Genomic DNA, 18,975 nt, shown 5'->3' on the forward strand with positions numbered 1-18,975 from the left:
CTCAGCATTTGGGCCAGTCATGTGCTGTGGCGGCAGCAGAGGCCAGGACGGTTTTTCTCTTTTCTATATGTCATTCCTTCTCCTTTCTTTTTTTCGCTGATGGTGTGGCATGGTATGTGCGCCTCGGCGGGGCCGGGGAGAAAGAAAAGCCAGCGGCTGGATTTTGAGTCACCGCAGTAACAAAAGCCCGCTTTCCAGGGCCGCTTTTTGTGTGCAGTCAGCCAATAGGCAGCCAGAGATTATCTCCCACAATTCACTCCTGCGAAAACAGGAAACGTTGGAAAGCCCTGATGACTGTGAAGGGGCTTACGAGAGAGAGAGCGGGAGAACGAGAAAGAGAGCGAGGGAGGCCCGCACAGGCTTCTCTGTCTTTCTGCTCTCCTCTCCGGTTGTTCTGGATGGTAGCTTAGCGCTCTGAGGTCATCTGTGTGCTTTCTGCTCCATTGTTGACCACCATATCAGAGAAAATGTTGGCGAGAGAGACAGTTTGGCCTTTCATCTGCATGCCTTTCAGCATCTGAATAACATCTGAATAAACCCCACACCACAAAAAACAAAATCTACTTTAAAACAGTCTACATAAATATGAATGATGTGCGTGTGAAGTTTGTGAGTGACAGTCAAAGCACTGGAATACTTTTGGCAGGCTACTAATATGGTTCAGATTAAAGATACTGCAGTGTTTTCCTTTTGTGGTCTTAAGTATGCGTTTGTGCATGAGCACAACATGCGTGTGAGCGTGTGTGCGGCGCTTTCTATCTTGTGCTCTTAACACTAAGCGCTGACCTTTCACAGGCTCTCGAGTGTGAGTGTGAGAAACACGCTTTCACTGTCTCTCTCTCATCTGCCTCTCAGCCAAGTGAGTGCACGTACACACACACACCTTTATATATGCTTATATGCTGTGTGTGTGTGTGTGTGTGTGACTCGCACATGCACACACAGACGTTTTCCTCACTGCATCTCATGTCTGTGCTGGCTGACCCCTGCCAGCTCTGATTAAGGAGCTGCAGTGATGTGCTCCTTTGAACCGATTCCCTCCTTTTACACTGAACACACTCGTCCTTAGCTGCTATCAGGGGGTGTCGGTCCCCCCACCAGCAACTTAATGAACCAAGACTGCTGGAAGCTGTAGGGGGACTTGCCAAAATTAAATCCCTGAGTGTATTGAGTGCAGTTAATGCGGCTATAATATAATTTAGTGTATTTACCTGCACTCTAGTAAATATTGTATCTTTTTTTTTGTATGCCCTGTGCTACTGCAGTCGAGCCCTAATACATCTTCTCCCAAGCTGTCGGTATAATAAAGTAATCTTTGTCCGAAGTGACAAATGTGTCCGTCACTCAGCTGTAGTGACACCTAAGGTCTCCTGCATGAGCGATGGCAACTCTTTCACTGATTTCAATCTCAGTATGTAGTCCTCAATTGTGCATGTGCTCAGATGCGCGCACGCACACGCACGGTCTCGTGGATTCGCCAAACAAACACCAATTCACTAATTTGCCCCCAATAGAATGCGAGAAATGCTTTACGCTACACTGACAACTTAAGTGAAACAACGCGTTTGTGCACCGTCACACTTCGCCAGCCTGCTGCATTATGTGTGTTTAAGAATAGCCCCGTGCAGCCCAGGTATTTGTAAGTGTCAGTAGTTTGTTTGTTTGACACTCTGATGTCACGACCCCAGCTTGCTGACTGCTCACGTTCCTACCCTCTACCCCCCGCACCGCCACCCGCCATTGTCCGACAGCACTGACCTGCACCCATCCTCCTCTCTTGCAACCCTCCCCTCCACCCCATTTATGCTCACCCTGCACTTTAGGACAGCCGCCATGCTACCCCTCCTCTCTGCACACACCCTCCTAAACCCCTGCCAAACAATGTCGAGCGGACTTATTCTTTTCCACTCCGCCATTATGTCATCCGCTGATCATTCCAGAAAGGCACGGCCCACTCCTTTAGCCCTGTTCCACCTTGGTGCGGCTGTTTCACCACCTCTGGTTCCCCAACTTTTCTGCCCGTTTGGTTCCTCCCATTTTGGTGCGCTTGCGTGTGTTTGACTGCCATCCCAGATTACAAAGTGTGTGTGTCTGTGTGTTTGTGTGTCTGTGTTGTCGAACAATGGCCAGAGTCTAATCTCCATGTCAAAACCGCTCTGCCTCCCCAGCGAGCAGTCCGCTCAGCGTTTAGTAGCGTTTTGTCCTCCTATTCTTCAAGCACCACAGAAAGAGCAGAAAGGAGGGAGGAGTGAAGGCCTGTGAGTGTGTGTGTGTGTGTGTGTGTGTGTGTGTATTTTTGTGTGTGTGGATGTGGGCGATGGTTTAGGGGTACAAGTTTTTCAAAATTTTGAGCTCAAGCAGTTTCAAGGAGTCTGAGCAGCAAAGCAACAATGTTCTGTGTGTATGTGTTTTTAGGAATTAAATTACAACTTTGAGTGCAACATTTTATGGTTAGGCAAAATCCTGAGCCCCTGGTGTCCTTATCTAGTTGTATGGATGTTTAGACAGTGTGTTTTCACTGATGAGGCCAGCCGGAAAAAAGAGCTGGGAGACCCGTAGAGCTTCTTAATAGGTTTACCTCGCCCTATTGAATCCAGCCGAGCGGCACAGATCAGATAGCCACAGTGCTTATCTCTGTCTCTCTTCCTCCTTTCCTTCTTTCTTTGCTCTTTTTCTTCTCCTTTCTTCCTGTGCGGGAGGTGCGGAAAGGGGAGGAGGATCAGAGTGTAATTGGTGAATGGGGTTAAGTACATGTTTGAGCCCCCCGCGGGCCAGGGCGCTTCAGATGATGACTTAATCGTTTTTCTGGTCAATTATGTGTTTGCGGTCTCACCCCCTCTGTTCCACCTCTCCCTCCACTCTCAGGGTTATGATAGGGGGGAGGTCTGCTCCCAGCGGGGAAGATGAACCACAGCCACACACATACACTCTCTTCCACTCCCTCTTTTCTCGCCTTGCCCCCCTCACGGCTTGCTGTCTTAGTTAATATCTCTATTATCTTCCCTCACTCCATAACCCGGGTTTCTCGCCACCTCAGATCACGCTTCAGCTCTCGTATATGAAAAGACACTGTGTCATCCTTACACTTCTTCTCCCCTCACGCTCAAATCCAACAGCTTAATTAGGTCTACAGAAGACAGCCTTGTCTTTGTAAAGTCTGCACGAAGCGTATTTGCATATTTCAAAATGTCTTTGAATTGAATTTCGTGTGAAGCAGTCTTCCTAAAACCTGCTAAACCCTCCCTCATCTCTTATTCCAGTTTAACCGCTGCATAACCTCCCAGCTGATAAAGTGGTTCAGCAACTTCCGGGAGTTCTACTACATTCAGATGGAGAAGTTTGCCCGGCAGTCCATCAATGACGGAGTCACCGGAGCAGAGGAGTTGAGCGTCAGCCGAGACTGCGAGCTCTTCCGAGCCCTCAACATGCACTACAACAAGGCCAACGACTTTGAGGTAAACACCAGCCAGGTTTCAGCGATTCTGTGCACGCCACACCGTAAAAACTGCACATGCTCCTAAGGAGGAACTGAGTACACATGCCGCCCTTATGAGCAGAAAAAAAAAAACTGCTGAATTTCACCTGATACCTGGTGATGTAGGCGGGTACTGTGACACCGTGTCCTCTCTGACACTGTCTCACTGCAACTGTTCTCAATGCTGAGTTCAAGTGTCTTATACATCCTGTGACACCGTGCTGTAATGCACAGTATAAGGTAGCTTTTGCGCCATCACATAAAGCCCAGAGTGTTTTTGTTTGTGACGGTGCATTTTCTCAGGGTTTGTGTGAAGGGAAAGTTCCGAATCACCAGATCGGAAGATCCGTGTTTTTCACTCCAGTCTTCGTGAGAAACTCATCTAATGAGGAAGAAGCCTCGCTGACAACTTAACAGTTTTGCATTTATCGTTGTTAATTTCCTCTCGGGAGGGCGCCTGTGTGTGTGTCTGCAGGTTTGTTTCTGAAAAACGACATTTTACTTCCCCGTATTCATTTACCTGTCACTGTGGCGTGACGTTTATGTGTGTATCTTCTAGCGTATTGCAATCATAAATTCTCAGCAGGCAACTTCACCTTTAATGTGTTTCATTTCTCTCACTTCTCCTTTTGCCTACCTTCGTGCGTGTGTGGCGGTGTGTGTATGATGTTTCAGGATCACCCGAACTCTCTCAATGTCAGCTGACAAAAGACCTTTTAAAAGCTTGTTTTAAGATGGCCCTGAAGAGAGTTGGATTTGGGGTGTGTGCGCGCATGTGTGTGTGTATGCAGGTGAGCACTCGTGTTTGTGTATTTGTTATAGAGAGATTGAGCCTGTGTATGCGAGGGTTTTGTTGTTGCTGCATTTCCCAGTGTCCTGTTCACCTCGAAGGGTACGGCCGTCCCTTGGACCGGCCTGGCATGCTGGCAAAGCACTTCTCCAGCATATGTGTGTGTGTGTGTGTGTGTGTGTGTCACTTTGAGGGGGGGAAAATCTCACTGTTATCAAGGTTAAGCGTCCTACTGTTTTAGTGAGGGGAAGGGGAGAGAAAGAGAGTGAGAGGGGGGTAAGGGGGAAGAGGGAGATGGATAGATAGGGGATAGAGGGTGAGAGCTTAGAGACAAAGGAGAAAGCGATGAAGGGAGGGATGGAAAAAGGGAATTGAGGGGCGAATGGAAAGGGGAGAAAGAAGGGTGGAAGGAGAGATGGGGGGGAGAAAGAGAGATGACGTGCAGGAGCGAAGTGCCCTTGCGAGCAGTGGGAGTTTTGCAAGCACTCACATTTAAAGTGCCTCACTCTCTTTCTCTGTGTTTCCGTCTATCTCTCTCTGTCATTATTTGTCCACTGGGGCTCTTCTATGTGCACCCAAACACACACACACGCAGTTCCCCACATCCATCTTCAACCCTCTTAAGGGAGGCTTTGAAAGAGTGTAGCAGGCACATATGAGGTCTTAATATGGCAAAAGGCCATCAGAGCAAAACAGAAGGAAAGTCCTTCTATTCAACTGCTCGTGAGGAGCGCAGAAATTATTGCGTGAGTCAGTAAGACTCGGGTCTAAACTAAAACAACAGCAGCGCTTTACCTACTCTGACAGGACAATGGTAAGGATTTTATTTTATTTTATGTCTTTATTGTGTTCTAATCATTAAGGGTTCTTTTTTTCCCTTAAATTTGATATTTTCCAGAAGACTGCTTCAGCTTTCATATCAAATTATGCTCTCCCTGTGAGGAATCACCTGACACCCCTAACAGGAAATGGAAGTCCCTTTTGGGAAACGAGCTACCAAAAAACACCCCACTCCAGAAATTTGCTGGGTGTACAGTCAGGCCGACAGAGATCTTTTAAAAGATGCTCTATGCAGAATGATATATATTAATTATATAGTTGCTCATATGTGGACTGCACATTAATACTACTAATGGCTTAAACTAGTAAAGGTTGGCTGAAGATGGAGTTTAAATTTCAAGTAGGTTTGGCTTTTTGGCTTTTAATGTAAGTAAATTTGAAAAATGTAACTAAGTGAACCTGTAAACACACACAGCGTACAAGCTCACACTACAAATGGCACCATACATACAAAACACACGAAATGACATTCTTGGATAGGTTTGCGTGACTCACGTAATCTCCATGACTGGAGTTTGCAAATCCTAAAAAACTATGCACGCAACATCCAGTCAATATCCCGTACTTGCCCACACAGCGTTCACATGCCACCCCCTCCCCCGACAAAACCCCTTGTTTCTGAAGCATAAATTAGATGAGGCACCTTTTAGACAAGACTATCATTCTTCTCCTGGAACCAGGAAGTTACTGTTGAAACAGGCTTAAGGGGAACAGCCTATTTGCATACATAAATGTAAAAATTTGCAAGAAGACAGACAGAGAGGAAAAGAGTGAGAGAGGCCAGGTGAATAAGTCTTCTGTTGGCCGAGGAGTTGCAGCGGTGGAGGAGGGTGGGAAGGTGTTTTGCATATTAAGGTTTTTTTTTTTTTTTTTTGCTGGGCAGGTGTCTGAGAGATACAGGAGCTGATTAGAGTTTAGCACAAGGAAAATTTGCCCAGCCATGCAAATTCTAACCCCCCTGACAAACCAACCGCCTTGGTGAGCACGAAGACTCTGCGTGCAAGAGTGTTAGTGTGTGGCTTTCGGTGCACATGTGTGGGTGTTATTAATGTGTGTGTGAGTGTGTGTGTGTGTGTGTGTGAGTGCGGGTGCGTGGGTTGTGTGTTTTTTGCTTTTTGATGTTTGTGTGGGAATGATGTGTTTGTGTGTATTACATATGTGCGCGGACACATTTGTTATGTTTTTTTTCCCGTCTTATGTGTGTGTGTGTGTGTGTGTGTGTGTGTGTGTGTGTGTGTGTGTGTGTGTGTGTGTGTGTGTGTGTGTGAGTCATAGAGGTAATGTGGAGATGGAAATGTACTGGATGTGTATCAGGATGCCCCCAAGGCCCTTTTCTGTGGATCTCTCCCCTTTCTCCTCCACCTCCTCCTCCTCTTCCTCCCCTACCTGCCTGCACCACCACTTGAAACAGGAGCCTACGCAGATTCAGCAAGCACACACACACACACACACACACACACACTGAGTTTTCCCTTTGCCAGATTCTGCATCATCAAAGTTCCATCCACCTTGGTGGCGTCTTTGGAATGAATATGTCCTCTGTTTCAGTGATCGCACACTGAAACACACATTAACACACACACACACGTCTGTGGCCTTTCTTGTTTGATGCTAATCTGCTCTGTCACTGTGCTGGCCTAAAACGCTCCCCATCTCCCTCCCAGCTTCTCTTTTGTCGCGATTGTTTCCCCTTTTCCTTTCATATCCCTCCTCCCTCATTCCCTCTCGTCGTTCTCTCTTCCTTCTGTTCCCTCCCTCCTTTCATTCTTTCATCCTTCTTTTTTGCATGTCTTCCGTTATCCCTCCCCATTCCCCCCCCCATTAGGAAGTTTTAATGGCATAATTGTCACATTCCTTCTGGCACAATGAACACCAGCAGTAATTAAAGAGCTTGCCGTTAATTATCTAGACCCCGGCTCTACTTTCCTCTTTTCTCAAACCCCCCTCCTGATCCCCTCTCTTCTTCTCTTTCTTCTCCGCTTCTCATTCGCTCTGTCCATCGCCATCAAAGTCTTCCAAAACACACCCGGCCTCCCAAAGCCTTGACTTTGAGCGAGCAGCGCTTTCATGTGAGGACTCAAGTGAAAATTCTCACTTAGTGTCCTTTTTCTTTTTACTCTGCAGCCCCTCTGCCTGTCTTTGAACCTCCAATGACAACACACATCATCTTTCATAAGACAGGAATGTGTGTGACCTGGTAATGGGTTAGAGACAGCGGGGGGAGAGAAAGAGTTTGAGGGTCTCATAAAGAGGCAGTTTTATGATGGCTCTGGGAAACTCTCAGATTTCCATAAGGCAGCCTAGGCCAAGTTTTCTCTGTCAGTGACCACTCCTCCCACAGAGGGCACACACACATACACACACCTGGGCGCTTAAAGAGGAAGTCCCTGTGATCTCTATGTGAGAGGGAGGTACCAGCAAAGGCGGTGAGAAGCCCCCGTCTGCATACACACACCCGGGTATCATGTGTCCTCCCTTATCAGCTGCTCTTTTTTCTATTGCAAAGATGTTTCACTCCTTTTCTCTCTCTTCCCCTTTTGTCCGTCTGTCATCTCTCTATTTGAATTGATAACATCCTGCCATGGAGATTCTCTGCTGTGTTTTTATTTGTTTCTTAAAGCTAAGGGACAAAACTTTCTTTAGTCCATCCTCTTCTTCCTTTCCCCAACTTCTCCTCCCAGCGTCTCCCTCCTTCCCGTGCTCTGAGTGTCTCTCCATCCATTACCAGAGCCACAGAGAGCTGAGAGCAGATGCTGTCTGTCCAACCGCCGTGCCCCATAGCATTGTGTGCTTCACCTCTCCTTCCCCCCGCTCTCCCTCGTTCCTCCTCTTCACGTCCCTCTCGGGGCTCCATTTGTTCTCCACCCAGAGAGGCTAATGTCTGTTTTCTCCTCCTCCTGCCGCCACTGTTGCTTATCCCCTCCCCGTCTTGCACTCCTTCATTTCTGACCCCCTTTTTTCCCCCTATTCCTTCACCACATACGCTACGGTGTGTTTGTGTGTGTCTGTGGGGCTCGGAGGTGGGATGGGGTGGCATTGACCGCATTTGACCTCAGGGAATTTGAGGTGAAAAGGTCAGAGTCACTGCATTGGATGCACAGTGACGCAAACAAGTATAAACATACATAAGTACCTAAAAACACAGGCTTTCACACAGGTGTAGCGCTTGTACTCAAACGGCTCTAGGGTTCTCTTTGAAAAGCGATTGAAGACAAAAGGAGGTAGAAGATGGAGCACGAGAGATGAGAAGCTGGCGGTATAGATTTAGGTTCAGACCTGCCAAAAATACAACCAGTACAATTTGCCAGTGGGTTTATGTCAACAGCACACATGCACACACACCTCCCATCGCCCTCTTCTCTCCCTCATCTCGTCTACACAGCATCTACTTTGGTTTACTTTCCTGCCTATTAAAATCTCACCTCTCCTCCTGAACATTTAAATCTGCAGAGCAATGCGTCACGCGCAGCGGCAATACGTAAAATAATCCACTCGTCTTGTGTAAACATATTCATGAATATGTTTGCCTTTTGCTTTTCAGAGAGATGATGAAAAGCCTTCGAGTTAAGGCAACGATGCTGACCTGAGGGCGGGAAATGTCTTGCGTTGTGCAATCATATTTGTTGTTTTAATAAACCTGAACTGAGTCACAGGTAGACCTTCGTAGATTCGGGCTGAGATAAATAAGACTGTGAGATGTAATAACTTGGTGACGATAACAGGCTCGAATGGTCCGTTTTCCAAAGTTTGCCGTCATAGAATTAGGGATATTACACTCTGCCGTGTCACTGGAATTGAGGTGGAAGGAATTTTGTTTGTTTGTTTGTTTGAAGCTCAAAAATCAGCATCTCCCCAAAAAGCAACAACTTTACTTACCTTTTGGATAATCTGTTCGTCAATTCTTCACTTCAATTCTGCTTTCTTACAAGCTGGCAAGATACCAACGAAAAAGAAGTGAAGACATTTGTTGTTGTGGTGCTAATTGTTCAAAGTGAGACTTGCATCAAGATTACTGTTCCCAGGTGGTATCTGCTGGCAGGAGTAAGCGCATCTACAAAATGGATCTTATTCTAACAAACCTTCAGATATCAACCCAGACCTTCACTGAACCGTGAGCGCCACTTCAAACTTGTCTCATGACTTTTGAATTTTTTTCTTACGGAGAAGACTTAGAGAAAGAAAAGAATAGAGCGTGTGATCATCTGCTTCTCGCTGAATAGCTTGGGGCTATTAAGGACCCCCGTTTGACACACCCTGACAGGTCTTTTCTTTACTGTGAAGGCTGTGTGTGTGTGTGTGTGTGTGTGTGTGTGTGTGTGTGTGTGTGTGTGTGTGTGTGTGTGTGTGTGTGTGTTTGCATGTATGTGTGTGTGTGTGCATATATGTGATTTACAGATTTATTCTGTGTTCCGATTAAATGACCGGAGCTGCGTGTAGAGCCTGGGGCAACAGGGGTAGCAAGGAATCACTTAAAGAACTACATGATCCCTTTGCTCCTTTTTCACCTGCTCGTGCACATAGACACACACACACACACACCATCTTGTTGTGCTAGCTTGCTTTTTCCAACAGCGCACACCCACCTCATCCTCCTCTTCCTCTCTTCTTCTCCCCTCTGCTCCCTCCTTCTTTCGCTCCTCCTTCTGTCCCTGGTCACCTTGTGAGGGGCAGCCTGCTCTGTGGCACAGCTGCTGATTATGTCATTATTTCTGGACCATTTTGGTCTCCCTTGGTGTGTGTGTGTGTGTGTGTGTGTGTGTGTGTGTGTGTGTGTGTGTGTGTGTGTGTGTGTGTGTGTGTGAGAGAGAGAGAGAGAGAGCGAGAGAGAGAGAGGCTAATGAAGCGTGGCAAAGGGACGCATGCCAAAATGACCAGGGCGTGCATCAGAGCTGCAGATGTGTCAAAGCAACCCCCCAATATCTTACACACACACACACACATGCACGCACACACACACTCATGCTTCCCCCACTGATGCCAGACGCTCCCTCCTTCAATCCAATCTGCAGTTTATTATTTTTCTTTCGTCTCCTGCCATCTTGCTCCTTCACTTGCCCTTCCATTCCATCTACTCCTATCCGTCCATCCATCTTCTATCCTCCCTCCTTTGCCGCACCTCCTTGCGCTCCATCCTTTATTGTTTGCCCACCCACCCACCCAACACCCTCCTTCCTCCTACCCTTCTATTCTTCCTCTCCCTCCCTCCCCCTCTTCTCCTCCTCTCCAGATGTCCTGTTCCTATCTTCCAGACTCCCTTGCTCCTTTCTTTCCCTTCTGCCTCCTGCGCTCTCAGTCTCTCAAAGCTGAGCTGACTTCCTGACCTCAGGAGGCCCTGTTACAGCGCTCAGTGACCCCCCCCCCCCCCCCTCCCAGATTGGCTTCTCTCACCCATGCAAGCTGAGTCGATGAATTTTTAAGTCTCCAGACATGGGACAAACTGTGATTTCAGAGCTCCCCTGCTGTTAGCAGCTATTCTTTGTACACACCACGTTTTGTCGATTGTAGCCTTCAAACAATTGACAATTTCTTGAAACTGAAGGGACAGCAGGAGGAGAGGAAAGAAAAATTACCATTGTGGATGGGATAGGAGAGCGACTTCATCAGTGTCTTTGACCCTGGCATGCCCTTGACTCGCCAGCAGAAGTGCACCTTGAGAAAAGTCCATGTGACGCTTATGCTCGTGTCCACATAAGCACACCAGACAGCAAGATATACACACACATGTATGCACGACAGACCCTCAAGGCTCCCTGTTCTCAAGGCTATCAGTGGAGTGAGGGTGGCTGATGTTTGCTCAGCTTTGAGGCCCATTTCCCGTCCCAGCAGTCTCCTAAACGCTGGTGCAAACCTCTCCAATGAGAGATGTCAAGAATGAAATTATATTTTGGACAATGTTGCGAAAATGAAGAAAAAAATTTAACTACGGATCTTCTGTGACTTTTCCCGATTGGTCAGATTCTTCAGCTGTGGCACAATCTTATCGGATGGGGGGGCAAGCGTGGTGAGGGGTAGGAAGAGAGGGGACATGGGTTGTGTTTGTCCAAAATGACAGTATGGACCAAGGGCTTATCAAGACCTTTGTAGATTATTGATTGGAGCAGATATGTGAGGCACGGGAGGCTTATGGGCCAGTGCATGTTCGAGGTTTGCAAACCTCTGGCTTGACTCGCTCAAATGTCAGTTTCAGCTCTTGTTTTCAGACCCTTTACTGTGTGCAAACTTTAGATTACTTAAGACACGGGTATCACAAAAATACTTATTGGATATCAGAGTCAGATAACCCCCCATCTGTGGCATTGAGTGCGCTACAAAATCTATAAATACCACGTCTCACAAACACAAACACAGTGACCAAAAAAGCATGGGAAGTGTTGGTATTCCCAGGCTGAGTTGGGGTTAGGAATTAACCTGGCTTGCAGCGAGGGCTTATGTTGTGTCCCTGCATTTCATCCTTCAAGGCAAAAGCTTGCTAGAACACTCACTCACACTTACACACACACAAACACACGCATACAGCCTTATCTTCCAGGGTCTTGTCTTGTTTGGCTAACACTGTGCAAATAGAAGGTGCAATACATCTCCTGACAGTTCCCAAAAGCAAAGGGGAGAAACACGTTGGTCAAACAAACAGCCAACCCTGAGTCACCGAGAGAGAAGAGATTTCTCAGGCTTTACCGAAACACATGCGAAAGACACAGGCCCGTGCACGCGCGCACACACACACACACACACACACACACACTTGCACACAGAGTGTGTAACAGTAGCCTTTATTTTGAGGGCTTGGGCCTCTGGCTACCTTTTTAAACGTTTGTCTAAGCAGTCTTAAGATGAGGGCTGCTGCTCGAGTGAATAGCTCCCAGCAAGCCGTCCACAGGCTCCTATTGTCCTCCGTCATATTTTATTATCTCATCAAAAAGCAGGAAATCCGATTCCCTCTCTCTGAAAAAGAGCTTATCCTTCTGTCTCAAAGCAACCTGTCACGAGTGAGAGAGAGATGGACAGAATGGGGAGAGAGTGTCGTGGGGGAGAGGGGGCAGCCATTGAAAAAGACTGATTTACCGCCTTAGTGCTATCAACCCTACTTTCCTTTTTCTTCCACCCTGCCTTTCTCCTTGATTAGAAGGCCCCCTAACACCAAGCACAATGTAAATGTCAGGGTATTGCAGCCTTATCATCTTTGCCGATTCTTCCCACTCCGTCTTCCGCTTTTCATATTGTGTTACACAGGGCGAGAGCATTCATTTTCATGAGAGCTCTTTATTGGTTGATTTTTGAATGCTTTGCCGCTGCCTGCCGCACGCGTTTGCCAGCCAAAATTCAACATGAGCAAGACAAGAAAGTTTACCCCTTCCGTGTTTTGCTAGTCCAAATTAAAGGCATTACATTTAAGCTTACTTTTTTACTCCACTTTTGAAAAATGGACCAAAAGTCAAAGAGAAAAGGTTCGTTTTCAGATTTAGCCTGCTTGGCAATAGATTCACTCTCAGTCACCTTGTTTGCCTTTTCCAGGCGTCACTCCTCTCACTCACACACACACACACACACACACACACACACACACACACACACACACACACACACACACACGCAACTCCACATCCTTCCCTTTCCACCACCTCGCTGCCTCTTTCCATCCATCCCTCTCTCCTCCCTCTCTGTTTGTACATCTGTCCTTTAATTTTGGGCTCTGCTGAGAAGTTGTTAAAAACCCCTATGAAATATGTATGAAGGATTGTGAGCCACGCGATTGGCCCCATTTACCGGACAGCCGAGCGAATGAACGGCCACACTGGATAATCCCCCACAATGCCTCTGGAACAAAGGCCCAACAGCTGACCCTAGAGAGACATAGAAAGATGAAGAGGGAGGGAGGGAGGCAGTGAGGCGGTTTGAGGGGGGGGGGTTAGAATTGGACAAGGTGGAAGGGGGTGCAAACAGTTTAGGCTCACTGCTGGTCAGGAGGAAGCTCAGTCACACACACACACAACTCACATGTACTCGCAAAACAAAGGCTTGTGGGACAGGAATAACTCCCTTGTTCTGTTGCGCCGCTCTCTCTCCTTAGACTCTTCTCGGCCCCTCCTTCTCTCGCCATCTCTCCCTCCCTCCCATTCTCACTCTCTCAGTCAAGAGGATCTGAAATACCAATACCCTTTTCTCCTTGACATTGCTTTCTCCTTGCAGTCAGCATTTTGCTGTCCTTTTATAGTCAAAACGTCAGGAGAAATTCCATGCAGGAATATTCTTAGTAATGCGGCACTCCCTGCATCTAACACCAGGGCGCTACGCGGCACCGTCCCGTTAGCGAGGTCTTTCGGGAAAAGTGCACGCGGGCATACACACACACACACTTACTGTAGCTGGCCTCAAAGCGGGGTCATTGTGCCAGTATTCCGTGAACGACAAGCAGCCCAAACAATGAATTATATCCACTTTTATCCCACCAGACGGGAATTCAATATTTGGGGAATTGGGTTATCTTTCGTTTTTTTCCTTTCCCTCTCTCTCTCTCTCTCTCCGTCAAACACACACAGACACACAGTGCACAAGCTCCTTATTCACAACTCACCTTTTCACTTGAGTAGTGGACAGACACACACACACCAACCAGACACACAGGCATCTTAGCCTCCATTCATCACCCCGAGGGGGGTTGGTAGCTGTCCCATGTGTGTTTAAGTGCATATGTGTGTGGTTGAAGAGGCCTGTCGGTGTGTGTGGGTCCTTGTCCATCGGTGTGTGTGTTCCAGTGGCCACTAACCTTGCTGTGTCCTGACACTCCTGATGAGTATCTGCAGGACACTGGAGGAGAGGAGTGGAGTACGCACTGTCAGGCATTTGGGCAGGCTGCTGCTGTATGTGTGTGAGACAATATGTGTTTGTGTGTGTGAGCATCGAGGGAGGCGGGCAGGCAGACAGTCAGCATTATCCAAGCAGGTGACCCCTGAAGGCTGCGTCGCCCTGGAGCTCTGAGTCGAGGAAAGAGACTCAGCCAAATACACCAGGGTACCCGGTGCGTGAGTGTGTATGTGTGTGTGCGTGCGTGCAGCGAGCATTATGTAGAGCTCTGTCACAGTACAGGATGTCTCATCTCCTTGGCACAAGGAGGTGTGTCCGCTGGTGTGTGTGCTCACACCAGCATAAGCGTGTGTGTCTGTGTGTGACAGAGTGTTGGCTTGGGGGAAGGTGTCACAGATCTTTGCCAGACTAATCATCTCCATGGTGTCGGTGAGCGCTGCTGTCAGGGACACTAAAGAGGCAGCGTGTCTCCCCGTTCCCAAAGCATTTAGTACTTCCTCTTTCGCCAGCACCTCTCTGTCGCTCTTCAGCTCCGCTCTCTTGTTTGGTCGCAGATTTACAGTGGGACTCATAAACATGTCACGCCCGCCACGCTGCTGGTGGAAGGTGGGGGAAGTGGGAGGTGTGAGAAACCTGAGAATTCGCAAGAAGTGACTTTTCTCAGGCCAACACCTCAACCGGCGTTTAAGGAAGTAGCGACTCAAGAGACAGGAGATTTATGGTTTTACATCCACTTTGAAAATATGAACATATTCTACAACTGGGGGGGGCGAAGACTGTCGCTGTTTGGGAAAGTTGGTTTGGGTTTTGGCAGTCGGTCAAGTTTCGTTCCCATTTTCCTCAGTATTCAGTGGTCGAAACACTTTTAGGGTTGGCATTATAACGAAGTGCCTTAAAATCAAACCACTACAACGGTGCTTTTGTGTCGAGTGACATAAAGGACGCAAACTTTGCAGTGAGTCTTAAAATACCTTAAAATAGGATTTCCTCCGTGTACTCCTCACATCTGTTTACACAATTGCTCATTCCTTCCTTTCTGTGTTCGCGAAGGTCCCTGATCGTTTCCTGGAGGTGGCAGAAATCACACTGCGAGAGTTCTTCAATGCCATCGTGGCCGGCAAAGACGTGGACCCGTCCTGGAAGAAGGCCATCTACAAGGTCATCTGCAAACTGGACAGCGAGGTCCCAGAGATCTTTAAGTCCCCAAACTGTCTCCAAGAGCTTCTACATGAGTAAATTTCACCTCCTCCTCCTCTTCCTCCTTGCTTACCGCTTTGCGCTTTCTTTGTTTTTCTGATTTCATAGAATTTCAAAATTATATTATGATTTGTTTTTTTCCCTTTTCTTCAACTTTACTTTTGATTTCCTGTTTTTTTTTCTTGTTTGTTTGTTTTTATTTTTATTTTATTTTTTTTGAATGTATGAAAGTTATGGAGTAGCATTCCCAATCTAAAGCCCCTTGTGGCAGTTCCTAAATGACCTAGCTATTGTGTTCTTGTTCTTATATTATGCTGGTTATTATATGTTTTGTTTTTCTATGACTCTGAATTGAAGAGGCTCTGATCTTATTGGGTGTTTTTATTTTTATTTTCTTGGACCGTGTGAACACTCTGTTTGGCCTGTTCTGTGATCAACACTAACGGCGCCCTCCATGTGTGGAAAGAGTTCCCGAGTTCCCATTTATACTGCTAAGAACATAGGCTGGGTTCCCTGAAGACTTGACTCGTGGCACCCACAGAGGCCCCTCCAATTTGGGGGGTATCCATGTGAACTGCCCCACCCTACCCCCTCTTTCCCTAATACAAAGTGGGTGCCTAATAGACTGTGCTATTGAAGATGTCCCTAACAGGACAGGCACATGCACACATGCACACAAAAAGCAAGGCCTAGTGAGGTTGTTGACTGGACTAAAACTGGACTTTTGGTACTGGTCTGTGAGACTTGGACCAGTTTCAAATAGCTACTGAGCTCTACCATTTTTCTTTTTTTTTTTTTTTTGAAGTGTGTTTTCCCTGCAAATAGGGGCATTGTGTTTATTGGGTGTACATTATTATTTTTGATTACTATTCTTATTGTTGTTGTTTATGATTATTATTTGTCACTACTGCTTGCTGAAGATTGGCACTTCAAGATTTGTTTGTCCCTTGATGCCGTTGCTGAAAGAAATAAATTATTGCTATGAATATTATTCCAAAAGATTTTTAGATTCTGAAGTATTTCCCCCCTCCTCCTCCTCCACCTTCCTCATTCCCCATTTTCCTTCTCCTTACTCACTTTCCTCAGTTTGTTCATCACTGGCGTGGACTTTGGTTTTGTTTTGTTTGTTTCGCTGTTTGGTTGCTGGGGCAACTTTGCTGGATTTGGATTTTATTCCAGGGAATTTATTAGAGTGGGCTTCTCTATTCACCTGTAGTGACAAGCTCATCCTGCACAGGATCAGTCCAGTAATGATGCTAAAAATAACCAACATAGTCTAAAGAAACATGAAGTAAATAAGAAGTATTTGGTAAAAGTGTGTTTTCTTGATTTACTATAGCTGTTCCACCTTTGAAAACTAATCTGCTCCCCCTTAAAGAGCACTTCTTCATCTAATAACAAAATATTTTTCTACGTCTGTGTTCTGAATTAGTGAACATACATAATAAGTGCAAGTCTGATTTTTTGTTTTGTTTTGTTTTTAATTTTTATAGCACTAAACAGCTCACGTGAAAGAAGTTAACATATTTACACTGCTGGCTCTTAATGTGGTTAGCTTATATATGGTGTAAATGGCATTATGAAGTTACTTTAATAGCAGTCGATACTTGAATATATCAAAACCTGAAGTACCGGTTTGTTAACTGAACAGACGTGAAGATAAAAGGAATCTATTGAGGCTGATAAACAGCCGTTTATTAATTCTGCCTCAAGTAGAACTTACCCTGATGACAACACACACACACACACACACACACACAATGCTCCTTCCCTCTATGTTCACCTGCTGCTGAGTGATTTAGCTTCTCTCTCAGTGCAACAACATGAGGTTAGAGGTGAGCACTCTTCCCCCAGGGGGTAGACGGAGAAGCTCTCAGCACTACAAAGACCAGGGACAAAGGCGCAGAGCAAGGAGCAACATGCACCTGAAGCCCTCTGCTCTGTCCTGCCGTCCCACACCGGCAGCTTTTAAGACCCAAAGTGTGTCTCTGTTCAAGCCACTGTGCCCAGTTTGTTAAACGGCATTCCTTTCACTTTTACCTGAAGTTCTAATCCCAAATTTTTTCACTTGAGCTGAACTTCTATATGTACTGTTTTTGATTTGTTTTTTACCTTCACCCATCCTCTCAGGCTGTTAAGATTTTACGAAGCAGTAAGTATTAGATATTAGATGACCTTTTTGAAGAGGTAAGTTTGAAGCAATGAGTGGACTTTGATATTTTGCTTGGTGCGTGCGAGCTAGCTGGTGATCTCACCTTGCGACATTGGCTTATAGTGTGTCTGTGTGTGCGGCACAAAAGATCAAAAGGGGCAGGTTGCTTAACCTGCTGACTTGTCTAAGCGAGACAAAAGGCCTGACAAAAGAAGGCAGAGAAAGACAGAGAGCTACTCCCTTCATTATGTCCCCCTTCTCTTCCCCGGACAGTGTTCTTCTTAAGATCCGGAGCCCTGAGAGAGCGAGCGGCGCACATTTCTCACTGAAGGATGGGCTAGGCCCTGCATGTCTCAGTCTCAAAGCACCAGCCAAGGGCTCTAAAGCGCCACAGACAAAGGATAAAGAAAGGAAAGGACACTTTTATCTGATGCGCAGATTATTATCGTTCCATGCCCTCTCCCTTCCTGCAACTCCACCCTAAACTTAAAGAGTTCCTGCGTCTAAAAAGATTAATTCAGGATAATGAAGAACTTGTGTGCAAAAAAAAAAAAAAGGAAAAAAAAAAAGAATAAATAAATAAAATAAGGATTAGCAAGACCTTAACGCCGTGTTGAGAATATTTTTGTCAGGTTTTGTTTTCTGGGGTCGTTTAATTTTTAGGATAACATTATTGAAATGCATATATAGCCTTTTTTTTATAATGTAAAGTATAAATCTATGGGAAAAAATATATAGTGCAAGTTCTTTGAAAGGCACTGTTAGAAACTGTTTCATAAAAGAAATCCTGAGGGTATTTTTAGTGACAGTTTTGTTGCAATCTGTATTCTGAATGAGTTGTTGGTAGATTAGGAGCAATAGTAGTAGGTTTTTTGCAGGTTTTGTGACCAGTTTTTCCTTTTGGTTTCTTTACCTTTTTTGTATTGTGCTGAATGGCTGTCTTCTGGAGATCAAAAAAAGAAAAGAAAAATAAACTTGGAATACCTTTTCAGAGTATGAAATATTGTTGTCGCTGCTGTAAATACTGTCAGGATGAAACAAAGAATAGCTGTACAGATTTTTTTTTTCTATTATCACTCAGAGTGCTAGAGAGGGGTGAGTGGTTAAAAAAGGAAAAAAAGGAGACTTCACCCACTCTCCAACTGGACTCATAAGCACTCTTCTGAAATATCCACAGAGGAGTGGGGTATTTTTTTTGGTTTGTTTGTTCCCCCCCTCCCTCTGCCATGCCTTTAACGGGAAACGGTTTCCCATCGGCAGTGCCCTTGAAGTTGCACCAGCATTCATTTCTTTAATTTTCCGAACAGAACGATGCATCAGACGAGCGGTGGGGTAACGGTGGGGTAACGGTGATGTCACAGCGCGGCCCGTTGGCAGCCTGTGCTCTTTGTGTCATCCAAAAGAACAAGGGCAGATTTCCGCCAACGTAGCTCTAGATTTGACCCAAGAGACAGACAGGAACTCATTGTCATCAGAAGACTAGTGCCATCCATGGATGGGGAACACTGTACAGTGACAGATTAAAGGGAAAAAAAAAAAAAAACCAGATTGCGGATTGAAGGGGAAAAAAAAAAAACAGCGATTTGTACCCCCTTTTCACTGGGTTTAAAAGTTGATGAAAGTTTGGAATTTTGTGGAATTTCTGTATGCTTTGCAGTACGTGCGCATGTGTGTGTGTGCACTGTATATGACTGCGTGTGTCTGCGTGAGAGAAAAGAC

At 46.1% G+C, this 18,975-nt stretch overlaps 1 protein-coding gene across 6 annotated transcripts in view; it reads left to right on the forward strand.

Moving 5' to 3' along the window:
• The window catches only part of LOC146557799 (prospero homeobox protein 1-like), a 31,714-nt gene extending 13,484 nt beyond the window's left edge, over nt 1-18,230 (forward strand). For all 6 annotated transcript variants that reach the window (XM_085245956.1, XM_085245958.1, XM_085245954.1 and 3 more), the window contains 2 exons: nt 3,261-3,455; nt 14,958-18,230. In XM_085245956.1, coding sequence (XP_085102082.1) covers nt 3,261-3,455; nt 14,958-15,143 — 381 coding nt within the window. In that variant the 3' untranslated portion in view covers nt 15,144-18,230. The remainder of the gene's footprint in view (nt 1-3,260; nt 3,456-14,957) is intronic.
• Nucleotides 18,231-18,975: the final 745 nt, after the last annotated feature.

The sequence above is a fragment of the Mchenga conophoros genome, linkage group LG15, assembly GCF_057382185.1.
Source record: "Mchenga conophoros isolate Kocher_MC1m ecotype Shallow Benthic linkage group LG15, M_conophoros_male_GT1.1, whole genome shotgun sequence".
NCBI lineage: Eukaryota > Metazoa > Chordata > Actinopteri > Cichliformes > Cichlidae > Mchenga > Mchenga conophoros.